Raw genomic sequence first — 15,642 nt, 5'->3', positions numbered from 1 at the left:
TACATGTCGTAATTCGCATCTCCTTTGCAGCAGCTGCAAACCATTCCATTTTCTATATGTCGCATATTGAGGGAAATACTAAGGTTGCAGACAAGGCGTATCTATTCATATTCATTACAATAGATTCGCCTTGGTTGCAGACAGAGTGGGAGCGAAGTCGACAAACAGTGCCGTAGTAAACGTATGAGGGCAAGCGAAGCCGAACACAAAGACAGAGTATTTGCTGATACAACAACAACAACAACAAAGACGAAGACGTTGACTAAGCGGCCAGCTTGAAACTATTCGGTATTGTTTTCAAAGACGAATCGCTTGCTGCAGTTTACATTTCATTTAATTACTTGCCACTGTTGGGGCAGGTAACAGCTGCACTAATTATTACCATTACTCTAGTTTGTAAAAACTAAGCATTTTTTGATATTGTCCAGTGTCGCTAGCCTGTTTTTTCAAGAGTTTCAATCCTTTGTTGTTGTCGCATTATCACTCGCCTACCTGCTAAAATGTGTGCACATGAATAATTTTGCAAGTAGCGCTCCGGCCGAATAGCGGAGCAATTTCAATTCCTGGTAATAACAATTAAAATGGATTCGTCTTTAGATGAGCAATTATTTCTAAATGAAAACATTTTTTTAAAGGTAAAACTAAAAGAAAAAAAGCAATTCACGAAATAAATTTGTCTAGGAAAACTTTTGGAGAATTTCCCTTGTGGGTAGAGTTACGGCAAGATGAACGGAAATTTTTCCGACTATTTAGAAATTTCAATACATTTGATTACATTTTGCCAAATTTTAGCCTTTTTTTGAAATATAATGCACAAATTTTAATGAAACTCCAATCATGGCCGCTGAAAGATTATTTGTGACCTAAGGTATGTGAATATCCAAATGGGAAATGTTTACTTATTTGGTTGTTGTAGCAGCATAAAAATTCCCCATACACGTGCAGAGAATGCTGCTGGAGTGACAGTCCTTGGCCGGATATAAATTCGGGTCGTTCCGGTAACGTAGAATCGACTGTCGGTGGTCACTTGTTGGCAGTTGGCGGAGGGGGAAGATGTGTAAAACTTTAAGAAAAATAACCCTGTGGACCGATTTGAAAAAGAGACAGGAACTCATTCACAGTATTTATTTTAAACGAAGGTAGTTTTTATTTTTTTTAACTTAATTGTCATTAATACATTGTTCTTGAAAAATAGGAATATCGTCTGAAACCTTTTGTACTTGGTCTCGTGGATTCCATGAAATCTGCGTTAGTTTCGACTCCTGGATGACTGGCGCTTAATTTTATACCTGCGTTCTGTGAACTGCACGCAACCTCACCTCAAAAGTTCTTATGCTGTTTTCAATGTCGTGATTTCCCTTTCTACCTTCATCGTTCGATGTTTTATAGATATGCATATCTATGTATACCGTTGTTGTCATCTTTCGCTTCAATATAATTAAATTCTTTAAATGGGTTTTGCTGAGTCAGATTCTCCGTCGACTTGTGACAATTTAGCTGCTCTCTAATAAAGAGCACTGAAGTAAAATGCACCCACTGAGCCTGGATCACCTCAAGTTCAGGTACAATTTTTTTTAGCCTGGGCTCTGTTGGACGATTATAAATAAAATATCCACAATTTTTTGCGTTTCGCAGTTTTCACAGAATTCACATTTTCATAGTGGATTTTAATTACTTTTATCTCACTCTCGAGCGAAATTGAATATTTTGTAAATAAAAAACTGCTAATTTTCTGCTCAACACAGAACTGTGTTAACTGACAAAACAAAATACTGCTAAAAAGGAAACTCCAACTTGGAACACCCTGTGCACAAATATTTATACATATAAGTTTGTAATGCATGTAAAGGGGTCTTCCAAAGAGCTCTTTATTGGGGGTTTCGTTATGTCTCGGGTATGCTTACTCGGTAAAACTTTCTAAGTGTGAACGGCCATTTGCTCTTCTTTCTCGTCAAAATGATAATGAATCTTGAAAATAAATTTACAGATGAATTGTGTCCAGCCGGTGTTTCAATTAATATTGAAAACAACAAACAATAAAGTAGTTTGCAAAGAAAAGTATAACAAATGTATTTTAAAGAATTACACAGATTGAAGGTAACTTCCACGTTTTGAGCGAATACGAATATTTAGTGGATAAAGTACTTGACGAATTCAACGACGATTTATATGGGGAAAATAAGAGTCGCCGAACTATTATCAAAGCGCGCCACAATCGATTTGCTGCCACGAGGATATTTTAACGCATTTAGATGGCAATCGCTTTTGAAATACACTACAACTGTAAAATTTAAATAAATTTATGATACAAAAAATACTCGTACACTTAACTATTCTTACTCATTATTTGTATGTCTATGTTAAGTGCAAATAACCACTCCGGATGTGCATTTCAAGATCTTAGAAGGGAAAACAGGAAGAGACTTAATTCCTACAATTTTTTTGGCACTATTTTCAATTCGTGTGCATTAGCTTAGAAAATATTGTTATTTCACTTATTGATGTGCCTAAAAATCGCCATACGAATCGAAACAAGTAAAGTTGGTTTTAGAAAAGTTTTCACTTTTTATCTCGTGAAATAGCTACCAAAATCCATATACATTTCTTGGCCGGAAAATATGCGTGAAATTTCTTAATAATTTCCGAACAAAGTTGCACCAGAGAATGTTAATGAAATTAGATCTTCAATTTAGAACTAAAAAAACTCATTCAACATTTGCGCCTTCTCATTCCATTAACATTCTCTGGTTGCACTCTTTTCAGCCGCACTCTGAAAAAGCTCTCAACATAAAACAAATAAATAATTGGCGCGTACACTTCTGTTAGGTGGCGTGCGTCTTGAAGTTGTTCCCCAAATGGAGAGACCTATAGTTTAAGACCGACTCAGAACGACAATGGTTCTATATAAGGAGCTTTTTCATCGCAGAAAGACAATACACTCGCAGGTTTGCCATTGCCTGTCGACCGCTATCAGAAAAAACTTTCGCTTAATAACTTTGCTTTAATAGAGGAAAATGTAAATAATGGAAATAACTAGAGAATGTAAATACCATTAGCATCGCGTTCGGTCATGTTCGGCCATAAAATTTCATTTCTGTTTCGATTCGGCTTCGGCCAAGTAAGAGCAGAACTGCGGCGGATACTTCTGTAAATTTTTTCGTTTAGAAATTGTATTAACTTTCAGTTTTTGTAAATAGCATTTTTTGAAAACTTCTATACCAGTTTAAAATTTTATTGCAAATTATTTTAAATTGCTTTGAAATATCTGTGCTTCTTCAGAGCTGCAAGTTTACTCTAGACGATGAGCTAATGCCTTTACAATACAATATAAAATTAGTCAACTTTGAGTCTTGAATAATTACTATAAGCACACATGTAAAAATAATATTGTTGTTGTTATTTTTATAAGTAAAGGGCCTTTCAAAAATGACGCCAGTAGGGATGTAGTAGTGAATAACACCTAGACGGTGTCTTTTTTACAACTCCTTTGACATTTGCAGATGCACAATTAATCAATTGCGATTGAAATTTATTTATAAAGTCATTGCGTGTTTATTACTTGGCCCTTGGGTCGGCTGAAATTAGTTAAAGCTGGGCACGGCCTTAAAAGTCTATATTCGTCGTATAAAATCTCAAATAAGAGAAATTAATTTTCATCGCCTTAATATAAATTACCATCCTTTCTGCAACCACTATGCAAGCGGCAGAAACTGCTATCAAATATTCACGGGAAATATAATTAAGTTTTTAATATAACAATAATTATTACCATGGAACATTGAACCGGTAGTAGAAATAAAGCAGCTGATATTATTTGTTTCTTTTTATTTGTGCTGCGAATTGTTATATTTTGTTTAAATTATTCTAAACTGTCAATCTTTGCGAAAATTCTATCCAAAAAAAAAAAAACAAATGCGAAATGTTAGCGAAAGAAAACTCAGCAGTTCTTCCTCTGTACTTTAATATTGTATAAGTACATTAATTTGATTTACTTTTTCTCACTTTAGGTCGGCTCATGTAACAATTCTCCAGTAACTTAATTTCCGAGAATTCCCTCTCAAAGAGAAAAATATCAAAAAATTTACAATACATGAACGCAAAACCAGTAACAATTTGCTAGAACAGCTGATTAAATTGTTGGCGGGACAAATCACAAAAATTAAAGTAAAAAAGATTTCAATTGAGCTACCTCGTATTAAATTACACAAAAAAAAAATTAAAATACCAAAAAAATTGCTCATAGAATGCAAAATAACGTGCTTAGCATCACATAATTTTATTTTGCGCACAATAATTTGTTCCTTTCCCAACGCTTCCATTAGCAATTGTATTGTTGTGGCAATCTTGGAACTGCAACATCCTTTTAAAATGAAATGTCACTTTGCTCTCTCACTTCCTCCGGATACATGAACACCAAAACTTGATAATTTGAAATAATTGTTACAAATTATTTGCTTCACCAACAGACCTTTTATTTCAAGTACCAACAGACCTTAATTTTTTACCCAATTCACACAGTTGGAACTGTAAAAAGTGCAGAATTCAGTTGTTTCGAATTTCGAATTTCCTACTCCCAATATTTGGATGAAAAATCCTCTCCCCCGGGAATAGGTACGCGAGAATATATAATTTAAAACTCCTGCTGTTTAAATGGAGTTATTTATAGAAAACAACAAGTTAAAAATGCTAGAAAAAAGGTCAAGTTAGCATGCAGAATGAGTTAAAATTATTTTAAATCCTATTCTACTGATATCATCTTATTTTTTTACATCATGGAGTTAATGGAGTAGAGATGGAGATTTCCGGTGATTCCGACATCATCAGCACCTTTCGACACTACAGTTCCTTGTGAGCTGTGACCTGCTGCACGTGGCACCTTCATACATCTCGATCGCTTGCGACTGTTTTCCAATTCCTTGTCGCAAGCTTATTGATGTCCTTCTCTAGTTTGTCGGCCCATCTTGTTCACGGTCTTCCTCTTGCTCTAGTGTTGAACGGTCTGACTTCTACAATTTTCTTCTGCGCTCTCGTACCGTCCATTCTTGTTATATGACCCAGCCATCTCAATCGGTACGCTTTGATAAAACTTGTAATATTTTCCCATTTATAAGCTGGTCTTGCTCGACGTTCCACCTTATACGCCACTCACAGTGATTTTTGATTGTCTCAAAAAAATTTCCGAGTATTTTTCGTTCGAAAGTTTGCAGTTTTGCTTTATCTGCTTGAATTAGCGTCCACGATTCAGCTCCATAGCGTAAGGCTAAACTAATGATTGTTTCGTACAGAATCAATTTGTCGGCTTAGTAGTTTCGATTTGAAGAGCTTCATTAGTGAGGCTTACGAACTGTTAGCTGCTTGGATTCTCTCATCAATGGTGAGAACAAAAATAAAAAAAATAAATAAATAAAAACAATTGTGGCAATTCCTCGAATGTTGACCATGTCTGACAGAAAAAAAAAGCGTTTCTATTGGAATATTCCCATATTTCCAGTTACAGTTGTTTGAGACTCTACCACCTATCCTAAAAACGACTCCTTTTGACTTGGCAGAGGGTGTCTCCGCCAATAGGACCAAATCGTCAGCATACATTCGTGTTTACAATTTATATGCCTACTTTTAGTGTTTCGGTGACGTAGAACCGACTGTCATTGAGATCGTTTAGGTATAGTGATAAAAGTCAGGACTTGCCGGATGCCCTGATTTACAGCAAAAGTATCTGAAATTTTGCCATTAAACCAAACCCGGATATAAAGCAAGCCGACCATCGCAAGCTTGTAAAATGTCATGTTACGTGGAACAGTGTCGAAAGCGCAAGCAAAATCGACGAAAAAGACAAATGTTTTCTTCTTTTATACTTCCTTTTATTTTCGCGTCGCTGCAATTCTACGAGTACCAGCTGCAATTTCAATATCCGTGAAGGTTTTGGATATGGCGTGGATGTTTTTATCCCCTTGTCCTACTCCAGTTTTAATTCTGACTCCGACATGGTACATCGAAATATGATTTAGTGGCTGTGGTGGCTTTGACCAATATTATAAATCCCATCTAGCAAAATATTTATTTAACAATTTTTAACTATGCACTTATGTATGTATGCGTGTCTCAGAAGTAGAAGACTATTCCCAATATTGTTAATGCACATAAATATGAAATTTAATAATAATTGGCTCACCAAATTTGCCAAATAACTAAATAAATGCATATAAGTACATATTTATTTATACATATAAGCACACATTATTGTATTTTTGTTTACTATCGCCATTGGATTTATCCTTGAGCAAGTAATCATTCAAGCAAAAAAAGGGAATTATATTATCAGTGAAATGTCTACTTGAGCTTATCTCGGGTAATTCCAAATAAATATTTTGAGTTCATACGTATGCATATGTGTATATATACATTTTTCGAAAAAGTACAATATATACATATATAATCTTACATTTATTTATATAAAAGCTCAATGAATTGAAATACATCAGTTTATTGGATGCTGTGCTTTGATTCACTATAAAATAAATTAATTGAAGTTTATAGACACACAGAAGTAATATTGACAATATGAAGACTACCGTTACTTTTATATTTATTGCTGCTATTACCACTTTGACATCTGCACGCCCCACATTCGACAAAATTGCCGAAGCTTTGCTGGAAGTTGTTGACCCCAATCCATACCCGAGATATCCGTCAGGATCCGCCAACTACCAACAGGGTTACCATCAACACCATCATGATCATCATTATTATGGCAATGGCGCCCAACCAGACGGTTACTATCAACAGCCTCATGGGGGCTATTATCCCGCCCAAGTCTCATATGTGCAAGGACCAGGACCCTATGCACCCGGACATTACCCTCAACAGCATTATCCACAGGGGCACTATGCACATGGAAATTACGGCGGCAACGGCTATGTACATCCTGAACCGGCTTTATCGGTGGGCATTACTGCTGGCTATGAGCCATCAGGATATGCGCGGCATCACTCATATAAACAACATGGCTATTAGGCTATTAGCGGTATTGACAACACACTTTTTTGAAAATTACGAAGTCACTATTTTATTTAAAATTTTCACATTAAAAAATATTAGTAGAAATCATTTAAACACAAATTTTTCATAAATGGTATTAATCAAACTTAGTTTAATAAAAGTATGTATTTGTATTGGAATTTACTTGTTTATTTGAGAGCTGCGTGCGGAGTGTAATTTTTATTTTATGTTTTCAATTCGCAGCCGTTGCTGTTTACGGTTATCAGTTAAGAGTTTCAAAGCTATTTTTTTCTAGCGTCTTCTTATATCTATAAGTTGTTGTGCGCTAGAAGTTGTTGTTGTAGGATATAGCAAATCTGGAAATATGATCGCACCCTTTTTAATGAGCTCGTTTAATGCTGGGCTGATAGTTGGAGCCCGTATAGCAGAACTGGGCGTTACAATAGACTGAGTTGTGCTTGTTGAGCTCGTACTTGGCGTCGACGAAATATTTTCATCGGTTTGTGACTTGATCACGTTTTGCGTGCCAATCTGTGCTGAAGTACTGACTGCGGGTACTCTTTGAGTGGACATTTTGTTTGGAATACTTGTCGTGGGATTGAAGGGAAAGTTCGGCATAAATGGCATGAATGGATCAGGTGTGCGATCCGGTGAGGGCTCGGAAGGAGTCTGTATAGGGAAATTTGGTATGAAAGGATTTGATGCTACAACAGGTGTGTATGGGTTTTGCATGGCATAACCGGGATTCGTAGGCTTGGGTGTAATAGTGTGTAGCCAAGGATTTTGTGTCGATTCGTTATTCGGTACTAATGGGATTTGATTCGAAGGATTTGGTAAGCTATGATTTTGGAAAAACGGATTTTGCATAAAAGTGGGTAGTTTAAAGAATTTTTCTGCAGATGAGGTTTCGACATTCTGGTTTCTGAGAGGTTGATATTGTAAAAAGGGGTTATTGGAGACACTTCTTCGAAAATGTAACGTACTCATATCACCGGTAGCTAATCGCGGCGATTTGGTTGTGGGTGGCACATGATTTGCTATGAAATTAGATACTGTATTAATATTTAGTAGTTTCGTATTCTGTGGAATGGGTTGCTGGACGGGTGTAGATGTTGATGGCAGCGTATTTTGTATGCCTGCAATCGATTTCAGAGGAAGTCCTTTTTGGTCGGCGGGTGTTGATGCTGTAGTTGTCATTGTTGCAGTTGTTGCTGATGCCTTTTTAGTCGTCGTTGCCGTTGCGGTGTCTTTGATGGCGAGTTTTGGGATGCTACGTGGCGCACTGTTGGCATCGCCATTGATATTTTTAGCAACATTACTGGTGTTAATATTATTTGTTTTGCTCATTGTGAAGTTGTTGTGATAATTATTTTTAATATTGCTGTTATTTTGATTGTTTTCATGCACAATCCCAAACTGATCGTAGTGTCCCTGAACCCCTCGATGTTTATTGTCATTCCTTTTATTACTTCCATTGCTTCTATCAATATGATAGTTTACGTTGTGGTTGTTATTGTTATTATATTGCCGATTAAGCTTGTAATTTGGCTGGTGTTGGTGGCTCATGTGTTGTTCTGCTGGGCCAGTTTGCTGATTATTTTTTGGCATCTGCCGATTATTAGCTATAATTGTTTTTACTGCTTGTGGTCGTTGTTTTTGCTGATGCTGTTGACATTGATGATGTTTTATGTCAAGTTTTTGTTGCTGTTGTTGATCTTGATGATGCTGTTGCCGGCTGGAATGCGGCTGTACCATTCTACCATTTGTAGAGCCGTGCAGAAAGTGCGCACCAAAAAATGGAACTGCTGGTTTCTGATAATTTTCTAAATCACCAAAATCCCTGCCGCCTGACTTGAATTGTGACCGCTGCGATCGCTGGGAATGCTCTAAATCCTTATCAGCAGTGTGCTCTGCACTGAACGATCGCTCCAATACTCCATTGCAATAGTAAATTTGAGCGAACGCACTAACAACAAATACTAGTACACATTTCATTTCGAATTATACCGAAATATCTAAAGAATTCTCATTTCTCACTTGAATGTGTGTCTAAAATTTACGAATACGTACGAAAAGATGATGTGCATATATCTGCGCTCCGTCTTAAACTGGTCGATTGAATTGTAAAAGACGACCAACAACTCATCTCTGCTTCTGAGCATTCTAAAACGCCACCAAAAAAAAAAAAAGAAAAAATGGTTGATCAAGACTGACATTATTAGTATTGATAATCATAAATAATTATCGCTAAAAGAGACCTTTAACGATGCCACTCAAAACCGGATTTCAATGCAATTCATTTTTGCTTTACTTTTTAGAGCCCATTTTTATGGCCAGCAAAATAGCGGAACAATTCTCTTTACATACATACATGTACTTACATATTGCTCGATTGCTGAAAGAATGTCACAACTCAAAAAACCAAAAATTCGAGAAAAACCGCTTAAAAATTTTCGATTTGTTATGCCTCCCTAAGTAAAAGTAAAGACACATTCTCATCTAAAGAGATACTGTTAATTGATGCCGCCATTTACAGCCTAAAAGAAGAGTCTTACTTATCTATGTTTCTATGTCGGTTGGATGTAATAGCATGGAGAAATCGAGATAGGTTGCCACATCTGTGGTTAGCATACGAAAATTTGATCGCCGTTGCATGACATTTGTAAAAGTCACGCCATCTGGATTAAATCTATTTACCTCTGCACGTGTATTCTATTTTTTACAGCTATAAACAATTTCAACAACGAATTTGTATTAAATTTTGCGTTAAAAATGGATTAAATGGTGCGAAAACCTTAGTAATGTTAGGAACCTGTTTCGGTATTGATACTCTAAAGAAAACAGGCGTTTACGAGTGGCATGGACGCTTCAAAGAGATCATGAGTTCATGGAGGATGGCAAACGTAGCTGCAGGCCATCGACATCAAAAACTGATAAAAACATCAATAAAGAGAAAGAAAAGTAACCGTAAATTCATTCATCCATGAGAAAGTTGGGAAAGGACTTGAACATTGCTTATGGACCCGTTCAGGACATTGTATTTAATTATTTGGGTGTTCGCCGTGCAGCTGCAAAGTTGGTCCCAAGGGACCTGAATTTCATACAAAAAAGGGACCGCATTGATATCGTCAAAGACATTATTTCCAAGGCTAAATCCGACCCAAGATCCATCAATCGCATCATTACTGGAGACGAGACGTGGGTTTATAAATACGACATGCAATCCAGACATCAGACGCGTGAGTAGAGAGCTTCGAAGAAACCAATACCAAGAAAACCACGTTGTTTTCAGTCATAAAAGAAAGCGATGTTTATGATTTTAAGGGTTAAAACTGTATTGTACCCTACGCATTTTTGCCAGAAAGCCAGACAGTTAATAAGGACAGATATTTGGACGTTATCGGACGTTTATGTAAAGCAATTGACCTTAAAAAGAGGCAGGATGTGTGGCAAAACAACTCCTGGATTTTGCACCATGATGACGCATCTTCGCACAGTGCCATCGTTATCGGTGAATTTTTGACCAAGAACGAAACGAAGACCATCCAACAGCCATCGAATTCAGAAATGTTTCGAAAGCTGGGTTAAACGCTGGCATAAGTGCGTTGTACGAGTAGTTGATGGGGAGTGCTTTGAAGGTCACTTTTGAGGAATAAAATTGTATTTTGAATTTTCTGAACATACTCCGGGTATTTTTCGATAAGGTTGGTAAATGAATGGTAAAAGGAATACGAGGCAAGTAACATTTTGAAAAATGAGCTGCGCCACGCCCACTTTTGGATAAATGGGTGTATCTAGATGCGCTCAGTAAAACCCGACCAAACTTGGTACATGTATTGCTCTCCACCTCTTTTAGAGCCCCCAAAAATATTGTTGAGATGAGATAAAAACCTCGGTTACTCTTCTACTTATGTAATAAAGTATTATTTTAAGATTAGATTTCCGTTTATCAATTTAATGCTATAAAATTATAACTCTCATTGACTATGAGATTGTTTCATTCCAAAAATGAAGTGCTAGCACAAAGTAAATATTACTAATTCGGTCCGGACCGAATTTAGCCTTACTTGTTTTGTTACCACATATCTGTATATCTACTTTAGACAAAAGTTCAAAATAAAAATTGAACAAAACTATAAAATTTTTTATGAGCGGCTAGAATTTATTGTTTCTAAAGCAAACTCTGCTGATGTCAACTAAGTTGCTTTGCAAAAGATCAACAAATATTTGTGTTGATGTCCATCACTGTGTACTTATTACTTAGCTGAAAAGGGAATTTTTTATTTAAATTTTTATTCAAACATTCGTTGTGCTCAATCAGTAAAACATCATTTATTGATTATTACATAGACACAGGCAAAATAAAAAAATCAAGGGGTATGCATTTTATCATTGGAAATGATTTAGCGCTCGAAAATATGCAAAGGCGACACACCATAAAAATCGTTACTCAAGTAAAATAAGTCAATCTATCAAACACTAAAACCTGATAACTACCAAAATTTAATTTTTGGTTTGACCATGTAGAATTTTAGAACGCGGAATTTTCAAAATGTGTAGAATTTTGAATGCGTGAAATGGAGTCTTGGACATAGGTTGCATTGTTGAATACATTCATAATTGTCAGATGTATAGTTTTTATATTAGTTTTATTTAGTATTTTACAGTTTCGATAATTACATGCGTCAGATAATTGCGAAAATTCCATCGCAGCATTATATGCCTATTTGGTATGGAAACCAATATGTGAACATTTACGGAGGATCATTTGGATACATTCCAAATAGGTTTTTAAATTGATTCAACCTATACAGATTTTTCTAAGACTTTTGATAGGGTACCTCACCCAATATTAATAGCTAAACTTGAGTGTTTCGGTTTTCATTCTCAATTTCTTAAGCGGTTTATTTCCAATCGACTTGATAATGTATCGGCTTTTCTGTTGTTGCTTCGTCTGGTGTACCTCCAGCTAGTGTCCTAGGTCTGCTACTATTTATCCTCTTCATTAACGGTGTTTCCTTCTGTTTTGGCTGTTCTGTTTTGTGCAATTTACTTCTATACGCGGGTGATCTGAAATCTATTATGAAATTGATTCAGCCACTCTCCAGCGTCAGTTGAATAACTTATATAGTTGGTGTGTGCGTAACCATTTATTTGTTCCTTAACATTAATAAATGTCAATATACGTCGTATGCGAAAGTTTTTAATAATCCTCCCACAGCTTACTACATCTCAAACTCGCCGCTAAAGACAATTAGTGAATTAAAAGATCTGGGAGTTTATTTTGACTCCAAGCTCAACTTCACCACCCACATAAACTATATATCTTTTTAAATCGTTCACAATGTTAGCCTTTATTCGTCGCAGTCGTTCTTCGTTTTCAGATCCCTATACTCCCAAGTTAGAATATGCGGTATTCGTTTAGAGACCATTTTCATGTAGTTTATATTAATAGATTAGAGTCTGTTCAGAGAGCTTTTGTGCGTTTTGCTTTGCGCTTGATGAAATTCGTTGTTTTCACTCCTTCGTATCGCTCTTGTTGCTTATTAATAAATCTAAAGTCCTTAGAGTCTAGGCGTGTTCTGTTGTCGATGTGTTTTGTCTTTGATATTTGTGCGGGTTCAATAGATTGTCCGTATGTGCTCAAAAAAATTAATTTTAAAGTTCCCTTACGCGTTTTCCGTTGTAATGAATTTTTTTTTGTTGGTATTGCTAAAACTGTTTATGGAATGAATGCCCCCTTTAGAAGGACGCTAGCTCAACTTAATGCGTATTCCTCTTTCTTAGTCATAGATTTCTCTTACTCTAAGCGTACTTTTAAGAAGTTACTTTTAAGACTCTTGTCATATGGTTTTTGTTTTTGTATCTATCTAAAGGGTTTTCCAATAACAGGTGTTATTTTGAATAGCCCGCTATTTCGGTAGATGTCACTTTTGAAGCTGTCATTTTTTGATAATTGACAAGTAAATAAAAATGGAGCGAAACGCGCCTAAACAACGCAATAAAATTATTACAATTCACTATTAAAATGGTGAAACTTTGGCAGAGACAGTTCGTAAAACTCGAACATTTTTGGGTCATCACGTTGGGTCCTTCTTGCACCTTGTTGGACCGCAATACAGAAATTGGTGAACAAATTCGAGCTTTTGGGACAAGTTAGTGATATGAAGAATAAAACCCGTGCACGTCGCTCAAGAAGAGCCGAACATATTGCTGTTGTAGCCGAAAGTGTTGAAGAAAACCCAGGTTTGTCCATTCCTCGTCGATCCTTGGAATTAGGCATTCCACAAACGTCATTACACCGTATTTTGCATAAAGATTTGGGTCTTAAGGCTTATAAAGTCCTGTTAACACAAGAACTCAAGCCGGCCGATCATCATCAACGTCGTTTTTTGCTGATTGCGTTGTTGGTATGCATGAAAATGATCCGGAATTCCATCGATAAATGATCTTCATTTCTGATGAGGCCCGATTCCAGAGGCTTCGTCAACAAGCAAAATTGTCGGATCTGGGGCTTAGAAAATCAAAGAGTTATTGTTGAAAAGCCTCTCTATCCTCAACGTGTGACTGTTTGGTGCGGTTTATGGTCCGACGGAGTCATTGTTCTGTTTCTTACTTTTTCGAAAATGAACAGTTAGGGTGAACGGATTGCGTTATCGAGAGATGATTAATGATTTTTTTGGCCGGAATTGGATGGTATTGATCTAGATAACGTTTATTTTCAACAAAACAGCGCTACGTGCCACACGGAACAACACCTCTTATTGGGAGACCCTTTATCTCATAGACTGCTTGCAATTATATTTATTTTAGTGATGAGTTTTCGGCTATAAGCTTGATTTTTAGAGCTAGAGGCGGCTTACTACAGCTTAATGCGGGAAACCTTACTAATGCTACATCGTGAACTTGTACTGTTTGTGTAAAGTGTTTTGGTGAGAAAGTTTTGGATCTACCTCAGGTTTTAAATATCTTAAGAGGAAATAACTATTTTGTTCTTTATAAACACATTGGTTTTTTAGGTATAGAGAACTAATTCTGAATGGATTTACTTTGTTTCAAATTGAAGTGCTATGCAGACATACTACCGCAAATGTTAAATGAATATGATGTTATTAAATAAAAAAATATACTGGAGAAATACGAATACAGAATAAACAATAATCAAATTTAATTTCATTCCATTTAATATTAATTTTGTTAGTTACTTAGAGTAATAAACTATTTTGTAATAATATTCTAATTTACTCATCTATGCATTAATTAAACAAAAACAAAAACATGGAAATAACCACCATTCTTATCAATTTCAACTTCGATATCCTAAGTATCAGCCCATACACGCACACGTACACACATATTACATCTATTCTCACACTACCTATTTTGTGTGCCTTGCGTATTAATTTTGACATGTCAGACTTTAGATCTGTCATAAAGCTAAATAACTAAGAATATCTTTATTTACGCCATATGAATGAGATAATTTGTTTTCAGCCACATTTGTTTGCCACTTAAATACAATATATAAAAATTCATTCATAAATACTAAATTTATGTAAGCGTTTTTGTACCGCATCTTTCTGGCTTTTAAGCTGTGCGTGTGTTGGGTGTGAAAAAGTTAGGTTTCTGGAGGTAGCATACCTAACGTCTTGAAATATAGCCTACAAATGTGAGTTTGAGTAATAATGAACGTGCGCGAGTCAATAAACTCTGAGGAAAACCGCAAAGCGACGTTTAAATTCAAATACAGTCTGCCTAATACAAGCGTAACTTTGAAACTATTTGACCAATTCGATTGTAACAAACTGCATTGTACGGGCTAATAGCTTCACCACCATTAGCTTCACATCTTCGAATCATAATTTGGGTTAATTTCTACGCAAGCTGTGGAACTAATCGTCTCCAAATCAGAGGAATTTGCCCTTTGAGTTTTTGTAAAATCAAAACATCCAAATTAAACATCTTTACAGCTTAGTATAATAATGCTTTTTGATAAATTTTATTCATTAAAACAGATTGTAGGGTTTGTATAGGTCAAACATTTCACGTATCACTACAACCCATACAGGCCATTGGAAAGTAGGGGATCAGGCAGCTAGACTCAACCTTCCCTTTATTTCCATCTGCAGAAGCTGTCAAGCGGAAGGGGTGAAGGGAAGTCTTTTCCACTACCTATGTGAATGTCCAGGGCTAGTTAGGGCACGTCTTCGCTCCTTCGGTAAGCCTTTTTTACAGCAAATTAATGAGATCTCAGACATCGAGATAAATAATTTGCTGCTATACTTGGCTCTCACTAAATGGATCTGACTTAGAACAAAAAAAAACATCATCACACGAGGACAGTGGTAGTAAAACGGTGCTGGTCACTAATTAGAATTATTTCAGTGGAAATACTCAACCACTTCAACAACAACAACAACACAAAAAAAAATTGCCTGACTTCATGCTGACTTTAACAACTTACTAAATACCTTAAAACTTAAAAAATTAGAAATGAATAGTTGCTCTTTTTGAAGTGCATCATTTAAGCTGTGGCGTATATTTTGGACTTCTTGTGTTATGAAATATTGGCGCGATAACCGCTTACGAGATTTTGGCCAAGTTTAACAAAGCGCGCAAGTCGTTTCTTTGTCGTGCTAACCG

The 15,642-nt window shown here is 36.1% G+C and overlaps 2 protein-coding genes across 2 annotated transcripts; one reads left to right on the top strand and one right to left on the bottom strand.

Moving 5' to 3' along the window:
• Positions 1 to 6,561: 6,561 nt before the first annotated feature.
• On the top strand, positions 6,562 to 7,014 carry LOC128856015 (pupal cuticle protein Edg-91-like). The gene has a single exon (XM_054091352.1). The coding sequence runs from the start codon at positions 6,562 to 6,564 to the stop codon at positions 7,012 to 7,014; it is 453 nt and encodes a 150-aa protein (XP_053947327.1).
• Positions 7,015 to 7,290: 276 nt separating this feature from the next.
• On the bottom strand, positions 7,291 to 8,994 carry LOC128856006 (homeobox protein 2-like). The gene has a single exon (XM_054091340.1). It carries the CDS (start codon positions 8,992 to 8,994, stop codon positions 7,291 to 7,293), a length of 1,704 nt encoding a protein of 567 aa, XP_053947315.1.
• Between the last annotated feature and the right edge of the window lie 6,648 nt (positions 8,995 to 15,642).

Source organism: Anastrepha ludens, chromosome 2 (assembly GCF_028408465.1).
Source record: "Anastrepha ludens isolate Willacy chromosome 2, idAnaLude1.1, whole genome shotgun sequence".
In the NCBI taxonomy this organism is placed as follows: Eukaryota; Metazoa; Arthropoda; class Insecta; order Diptera; family Tephritidae; genus Anastrepha; species Anastrepha ludens.
Note: the sequence above shows the minus strand (reverse complement) of the source record. Positions and strands in the feature narration are given on the sequence as shown.